Here is an 8,119-nt window from a genome sequence, read left to right on the forward strand (position 1 = left end):
CATTATTACACAAATATAATAGTTTTAGCCGAAAATTATACTTTTTGGTCAAACAGACATATTTTGGTGCGAATGTCACACTCACTGATTTTTATAATCATCTAACTGATCTCATATTAGTACACCATAGTTTATGGGGTAATCTAATTACCAACCACATTGTAGGACCATCACAAAAAATATTTCTGCTAGCGCAACTAGAAGCAAAAATCAGTAATTCACTGTGCTGTCTTGTTAACAAGAGCTCTACCAGTTCCTCCCTGTCTATAATGGGTCTGGTTCCCAGAATGAACAAATTATAGTCAACCAGTTAGAGTAGAGGGCTATCTTTTTGGATCTCTTTCCCATCTACATGCGGAAGAAGGTCAGACAACATAGGCTGTAGCAATAGTGGAGTGGACCATGTATCCACTACTGCAAATTGGTTCATCTGTTGTAATGAATAGATATGCTGATAATAGCATCCACTCAGTAAGCAAAAAAGAAGAAGATATATTCCCATTTAGAAAGCCATCACAAATGTCATAAGTTGATGGCATCATTATCCATCACCATCAATCTCACTTAAAACAGGTCTAACTTGTTATTATATGAGAATTGATTCCAAAATTGATGGATGGTGCAGAGCGCACAATAATTTCTGGGAGCAACAGATGCCACTGTTAATATAGGGTAACACTTTAACAGTTTGTAAAGTCGAAATATTTTCAAGCTAATATTTGTGTAGGAGTTCTATTGTGTAAGGGGGTTAAGTGTATAATCTTGAAATACAAGGGATGTATTCTGCATTTGACTCATATTAGAAGGGTGCTCGGAATAATTTACCAGACTATATATATAGAAACTCGTTACATTCCATGTATAGAGTCAGCTCTTCTTAAAAGATGACTAAAATTCCCTCTTTCCTCCTTAAATTGCTACTTGTCTTGATATTTGCTGGATGGTTATCACTTTGGCTTCTCAAGCCCACGCAACTATGGACTAAAAGTTGGAAAATTGCAGAAGCAAAGGCATCAACCTCATTCTTAACCCAAGCTGGTGAGGTTCTGAATTCCAAACTCAAATTATTTTAGATGTATAGGTTTAACTTCAAACTCACCATTTACCTGTACAAGAAATGTTAATGTAATGTCCTGTTCAATGTTAATCCCCTCCAAAATACTGAATGTTTTTTTTTCTTCCTTTTGAGGTCCTGCAGGTCTTAATTTTGCAGTCTACACCTTTCCTGTTATTGCTATAGCTATAGTAGGTTTTATGTACTTGGAACTGAAACAAAAGGAACCAACCAGCAGGTATGCTTTTTACCTGCAGTATATATATAAGCATACTAATGTTTAATATAGGCTCTTTCATGCAAACATGTGCTGAATTTGGTTGCAGGAAAGGAAGATCTTCACTATCTGTTCTTTCCAATCCACTAGTTGTGAATAGGTATATAGGAATTCTGTCTGGGTTTGAAATCCTTGTTGTATCTCTATTCGTCATCTTTCTAGCATGGACATTCTACGCTCGTATCTCCAGTGACTTCAAGAAGATGATACCAATTAAATCATTTACTTTGCCCGTGTAAGTATATTCCTATATTCCCATGCAAATATTATAGCATCATTTTCAAAACAATTATCAGAGTACTCTCTGATAATATTTTCCAACTCCGCCATTTCCAGATGGCAATACAGAATCTTTAGAGTCGCGACAAGGTGTGGTTTATTAGCAGAAGCCTGCCTAGCTCTTCTTCTTCTTCCCATCTTGAGGGGGATGTCAATATTTCGATTACTTGGCATCCAATTTGAAGCTTCCGTGAGATATCACATTTGGCTTGGGACAGCAATGATATTATTTGCCACTTTACATGGTGGAGGTACTTTTCTAATCTGGGGTATGAAACATCGCATTGGAGATGAGGTAACCTCATGTAATCATTTGAACATTACTTCCTTTTTCAATTTAGTTTGAACATATGTATCTAAGCTTTGTTACTAAGTCCTTTTTTGTGGAAAATTATAGATGTGGAGATGGCAAAAGGTAGGGCGTATTTACCTTGCTGGGGAGATCAGTCTTGTTACAGGATTGGTCATCTGGATCACGTCACTTCCACAGATCAGAAGGAAACGATTCGAGATCTTCTATTATACACATCATTTGTACATAGTGTTCATACTATTTTTCCTGCTTCACGCTGGAGATCGCCACTTTTACATGGTTTTCCCTGGCATTTTTTTGTTTTGCCTTGACAAGATACTCCGAATAATTCAATCAAGGCCAGAAACGTATATTCTTTCTGCTCGAATCTTCCCTTCCAAAGCCATAGAGTTGACACTGCCAAAAGATCCAAGTACAAAATCAGTAATCTCTCTCCAATTTAACAGCTTAGGTGCTTTCTTAATTCTTGACTGGGCCTAAATAAAACCTACTTAACATACTATTTCAGGGTTGAAGTATACACCAACAAGTGTGATTTATGTCAAGATTCCAAGGATTTCAAATTTTCAATGGCATCCTTTTAGCATAACTTCTAGCTCCAAAGTTGATAAAGACACGATCTCTATTTTGATCAAAGCTGAGGGACGGTGGACCAGCACTCTCTATAATATGCTACGTTCAAAGCCTGATGCAGAAGCTGATGGAATGAGGTTTTTTCACGTAGCAACAGAAGGCCCTTATGGACCTTCATCACTGGATTTTCTAAGGTAAAGGAAATGATGTTATTTCATGTTTGATTTTAGACCAAGTTATCTATCATATTTTCCCCGTATATAATTATTTGTTGAATCTTCTGCAGATATGATAGTCTACTTCTAGTTGCAGGTGGAATTGGGGTTACACCATTTTTTAGCATTCTGCAAGAAATTGCCCCAGCAAGAAGTAACAAAAATGTATCACCTGTAAAAGTACAGCTTGTCTACACCATAAAAGATTCCCAAAGCATCTGCTTGTTAGATCCAGTTCTACCGCACGCTTTTGATGCAGAACAAAGTTATCTAAAACTGAAAGTGTTTGTCACGCGGGAACACCAATCCAATAGATCCCTACGTGAAGTGCTAGTTGAGGTCTCTAAAATACAAACCATTCATCTCGCCAACAAGCGTTCTGGTCATGCAGTATATGGACTTGAGAACTTGCGATGGATGGCCGTCCTCCTTTTGTTGGCATCTATCATTTTTCTAGCATTCCTTAGCATCTTCAACCATATTATTATCAGGCCTAATAAAAAGTCAGCTGAACAAAAAACTGCCTCCTCAATAGTGGACCTTCTTCTCATATGCTCATTTGCATTAGCACTAATATCCAGCACCTTAGTGGCTACCTTATGGAGATGGAAGAGGCTAAGTGAAGAAATTCCACCATTTTCTGAAAAAGAAAGAAAACCAATGAAACCAACAGAATCAAACAGAGGTTTTGATCAACATGAAATCCATTTTGGAGCAAGGCCAAACTTTAAAGGTATGTGCCAAATACATTCATGTCCTTGTTTTAACTTCAAACAATCCAATCGATTGGCATTCTAATATGTCGAAAATTAAACAGATATATTTTCCCAGTTTGCTAATGAATCCAAGGGATCCAACATTGGTGTCTTCGTTTGTGGGCCTGAGACAATGAAAGAGTCCGTAGCTATAACTTGCCATCAATATTCCCAGACTTCCCAAAGCAGAGGACAAGAACAAAAGCCATCCTTCAGCTTTCAGTCGTTAAATTTCACTCTGTAATAGTCTTTGTGAACATTGGTCGAACACATTGTCTACAATGAACTAAATAAAGTCTTTGGCCTTTATAATCAAGTAGTATCAACAAAGTACAGGTTCCAAGGGATATCACAGAGGTTTTGACCAAAGAAAACCAATGAAACCAACAGAATCAAACAGAGGTTTTGATCAACATGGGTTCCAAGGGATATCACATCCATTAACACATCTTGCATTTTGAGTGTAACCATATATGATAAAATAAAATATAAAACAAAACGGAAGTGTACCGGAGATGAATTGTAAATTGTGAAAGCAAAAACAAAAAGTTTAGTAGTCTGTCAGAGAGCCAAGACACCACCCCAGACCTACGAGAGGCCTGAGAACGATCCTCTACTGCGCAGAGGCCCAAGAGCCACCAAAGCTGTCAATCACGCTCTAGTCTCATGGCCACACTTCATCAACCAGACTTGGTTTTCTGTCTCCTTAGAACTCAAGGATACAGTGGTACGAGCCTATAGAACAGATCCTGTTCAAGTAAGGTCGTGCCCAATGGTTTCTGTAGATAGCCTTTTAAATGGTTAATTGGGAATTTCAACTAGCGATGTGGTATAACGAAAGAGGGGCTTCATTCGCTTATAACAGACCGTATCATTAACTAGCAAAACCAATGAGATCTGCTCAGATTTTCCCATCAAGTAACTGACAAACTGAGTAGAAGAAAAAGTTTACTTTGTCGTTCTTGGTTTTTACGGAACACAATCAATTGCTGGACATGGAGCATTAATTTTAATTAAAATCATCCCAAAAGTTAGGCTCCATAACATTTCTTATTATTACACCGTTTTGTTTTACGTTACCATTTCAAAGGTCAAGTCAAACCAAAACCCACCACCTCTCCCCCAAGATTTAATAGGCGTTTAGCCATAAGTTTTGGAATTTTTTTTCAAAAAAAAAAATTCATATATATATTTGTTTATAGAATTAATCTTGTGTTCAGGAGATTTTGAAAATCAAAACTTCAAATCCCAAATATAGCTTAAAACCTCTTTTTGGGCCAAATCATGACACCATTTGGAACTTTATGGGAAAAAAAAAAAAAAAGACTTTTTACCAGGTCAAAACTTGCTCCAAAATTCATATTCAAACACACTTTTAATTTCAAATCAAACTTCACTCAAATCAGCTTTTTCAAAATATATTTGGGAATCTATATTCAAACGGGTCCTTCGACCAGGGAAAAGGTTTAAAGTTTTTACCCCTAAAATATGCGAAATCACTGATAAAAAATGTCGTCCATTAATCATTACCCCTAAAATATGCGAAATCATTACCCTTGTAGTAACCTTTGACGCATATAGACATTCGAAAATTGCCACGGCTAGTTTTAGGTTGTGCATAAGCATGGCTGTTTGATTATCTGAGTAATGGTTGTGGTCTCTCTTTCACAGTAACGAGTTTGAATTGCACATGCATAATTATTTGCAACTGATGCTAAGTTTAGAGTTCAATAGCTTGTACGAAGAATACAAAAAATCAATCCTTAACCGATAATACCGGCATTTTCTACAACAAAGAAAGAAAAAATGCAATACAATATCTACACAGCCGATAGTAGTTCCGATTCTTGCGACAAGTACTTATCTCCTTCCTCACTTGCACTACTGCTTCTATCTTTCATGCTGCTGACAGTAGGTGTTAATTCAGCTAGCAATTCATTTTGTGTTGCCTCCACATTCTCACCTAGCAATACAGCAACCACCTCTCTCATAGTAGGTCGTCGGAGAGGATCCGGGTGACAACAAGTTAAGCCTAGTTTCAACATAGCTTCCATTTCGTCCTCCGAATACTGCCCCTTAATCCTATCATCTGCGGCCTCACACAATCTCCCTTCCCTGTACTTTTGTCTAACCCAATCAATCAACACTTCCTCTTCCTCCACCACAAACCTTGTGTCAATCGGCCTTCGCCCACACGCCACCTCCAACACCACCACCCCAAAACTATAAACATCACTAGCTGCAGTTGGTGTAGCCCTTGTCACAACTTCAGGTGCCAAGTACCCTAATGTACCTACCACTCTAGTTGTATTTGGCACACCACCATGAGTATACAACTTTGCTAGCCCAAAATCACCCAATCTCCCTCTCATTTCACTATCTAACAAAACATTGCTAGATTTAATATCCCTATGTACAACCACTTGTTCCCAACCATGATGTAAATAGTTCAAACCCTCGGCAACATCAGCTAGGACCCTCCTCCTGTCTACCCAATTCATAACCTTCTCTGGCTTATCAAATATCCATTTATTCAGACTTCCATTAGGCATATAATCATACACAATCATAAGTTCATTCCCTTTCCTACACCACCCTCTCATTTGTACTAAATTCTTGTGTTGAAGCCTCCCGATAGTCGATATCTCAGCCATGAATTCCCTAATCCCTTGCCTTGAGTCATGGTTCACACACTTCACCGCCACTTCTGTGTTATTAGATAGTGTTCCTTTGTATACTTTACCAAATCCACCAGCCCCAAGTAGCTCATCTTTAGAAAAACCTTTTGTAGCTTGGTTAAGCTCTTCATATGAAAATCTATGAGGCCAATACTCGAGTTCCCAATCTTCAATTACATCCTCTTCCTCCTTACCCCTCCTCTTCCACCAAACCCAATAAAATACACACAAACAACCTAACACAGCCACTACACAACCAATTACAATTCCAGCAATAGAGCCGGGAGATAACGAAGACGTCGAATTTTCCAGCTGAAAAATAGGCAAATTCGTAGTATTAATATCCCTTGCAACTCCAGAATCACTGAAACTCCAAGCTAAAACTCTTTGTGCCTCAATCCATTGAGTCTTGGAAGCAGAGAACCCAACAAACATATCAGCAGACGTGTAATTTGCAATTATGGGTTTTTTATAACTTAACATAGTCCTAACGGGCCGTGACATACCAGCAGGAGCTATAGTAACATTAATCTCGAATTCAGGCCCATTGAAATCGATCCAAACATGAATATTTTGTCCACTTCGCATATTTAAAGGCACGAAAGAATCACTAGCATTACCAGAAGAATTATAATATCCAGCCGTTTGAGTAACGACAGATTCGATGCTGTTAAGATCAATCCCGACATGGTTTCTATCCGGATCATTGAATTCCGGGTTACGACCCGTATCAAACTCGACGGCGAGAAGTGGGGCGACGGTATGAACGGTGGCGTTAGTGAAAAGTCCAAAGTATTGGCTGGAGAGAGCGTTAGGTGGGGAAGTGGAAGCTGAAAGAACAAAAGCAAGGCCGAAACCGGGACTAGAGGGATCATCGGGGAGAATAGAGAAGATGAATTGGGTAGAAAAAGAGGAGGAAATGGAAGTAGAATTGGAAGTGGATTTGATAGGAATTGGAGATGGGTAAAAAGCGCGGCCACGGGAAAATTGGTTAGAGTCGTTGGTAAGGCGGATTACTGGTGGCTCAAGGCGAGCATCGTCGATGAGGTTTAGAACTGGGGTGGAGTTGGCAGTAAAGGAATTGAAGAGAAATTCGAGAGCAGAAATACATGGGAAAATTGTAAGATTGATGAGAATGAATAGTAGTGGTAGCATATTTTTGGATTTGCATAAGAGGAGAAGAGAATTGTGGGAAGGAAACTGGGAAAGGTGTTGACGACGTAGTCCTTTGAAGGGAAGAGACTATCGCTGTTTCTGTGAAAATGATGAAGATGACTAAGCTCAAACATCCTTTGACTATGTCTAATTATCAAAATCAAATAAACAAATAAAATCAAATACAGCATTAACCCTTTGCACAGCTCCACAAAAGAACACCTACAAGAAGAAAAAGTCTCGTACAAGTTTGTTGTAAAATTCATATATTTACATACTGGTAGTTTCTTCTAGAATTTCATCTTTGCATAAAATTCGGTATTTATTTTTATTTAATATTTAATTTCGCAATAACTTTATGCATAATTAATTTATTCTCCTGTAATCAATATAATGTTTGGTCTCTAGCATAACATAAACGAGAATCTATCAATATTTTATATTAGATAAAATGTTACATATGAATACATGTATTAAAAATACTTGAATAAGAGTAATGAAAAATAATTTATTTTAAAATTAGACAATTCCTATATAATAATTCATGTCTTATTATTCATAACCTTCTTATGTATAACAATTACTTACTATATTATTATTTACTATATAAACAATTCCTACATTATAATAATCTCCATAAAATTAGACCGTAAATCAGACTGTCCATAGTCCAATGACAAAAACGCTTAGCTGTCATGCTCTTCACAAAATAATTAGTGATCAAGAATTTATAAATCGAATTTCAAATTGTAATAATGCGATTTAAAATTTCAGTTCTTATCCGTGGATATTTTCTACTCATTTTTTATGCCACCCTGTC

At 37.5% G+C, this 8,119-nt stretch overlaps 2 protein-coding genes and 1 non-coding gene across 4 annotated transcripts; 1 reads left to right on the plus strand and 2 right to left on the minus strand.

Annotated features, from left to right (window-relative positions):
- The first annotated feature begins 473 nt into the window (after positions 1-473).
- Positions 474-3,782, plus strand: LOC107776596 (ferric reduction oxidase 8, mitochondrial). 2 transcript variants are annotated; one of them, XM_016596508.2, is made up of 8 exons: positions 474-1,038; positions 1,199-1,292; positions 1,381-1,566; positions 1,668-1,905; positions 2,008-2,335; positions 2,432-2,690; positions 2,783-3,444; positions 3,529-3,782. In XM_016596508.2, the coding sequence occupies exons 1-8, from the start codon at positions 885-887 to the stop codon at positions 3,708-3,710; spliced, it is 2,103 nt and encodes a 700-aa protein (XP_016451994.1). In that variant the 5' UTR covers positions 474-884; the 3' UTR covers positions 3,711-3,782. The 2 variants fall into 2 exon arrangements, with proteins under 2 accessions (XP_016451994.1, XP_016451995.1); XM_016596509.2 differs by having other exon boundaries at positions 615-1,038; positions 3,543-3,782.
- Positions 3,783-4,021: 239 nt separating this feature from the next.
- On the minus strand, positions 4,022-4,233 carry LOC142180516 (small nucleolar RNA U3). Its single transcript, XR_012709137.1, has one exon. It is a non-coding gene; the product is annotated as a small nucleolar RNA U3 (small nucleolar RNA).
- A 904-nt stretch (positions 4,234-5,137) lies between these two features.
- On the minus strand, positions 5,138-7,511 carry LOC107776595 (L-type lectin-domain containing receptor kinase S.1). Its single transcript, XM_016596507.2, has one exon. The coding sequence runs from the start codon at positions 7,297-7,299 to the stop codon at positions 5,287-5,289; it is 2,013 nt and encodes a 670-aa protein (XP_016451993.1). The 5' UTR covers positions 7,300-7,511; the 3' UTR covers positions 5,138-5,286.
- Between the last annotated feature and the right edge of the window lie 608 nt (positions 7,512-8,119).

Source organism: Nicotiana tabacum, chromosome 4, assembly GCF_000715075.1.
Source record: "Nicotiana tabacum cultivar K326 chromosome 4, ASM71507v2, whole genome shotgun sequence".
NCBI classification, from domain to species: domain Eukaryota; kingdom Viridiplantae; phylum Streptophyta; class Magnoliopsida; order Solanales; family Solanaceae; genus Nicotiana; species Nicotiana tabacum.

Coding starts and splice junctions, on each gene's coding strand:
- LOC107776595 (XM_016596507.2), bottom strand. CDS start 7,299: ATGCTACCACTACTATTCATTCTCATCAATCTTACAATTTTCCCATGT.
- LOC107776596 (XM_016596508.2), top strand. CDS start 885: ATGACTAAAATTCCCTCTTTCCTCCTTAAATTGCTACTTGTCTTGATA. Junction 1,567..1,667: donor AAATCATTTACTTTGCCCGT/GTAAGTATATTC, acceptor CGCCATTTCCAG/ATGGCAATACAGAATCTTTA. Junction 1,906..2,007: donor AACATCGCATTGGAGATGAG/GTAACCTCATGT, acceptor GGAAAATTATAG/ATGTGGAGATGGCAAAAGGT.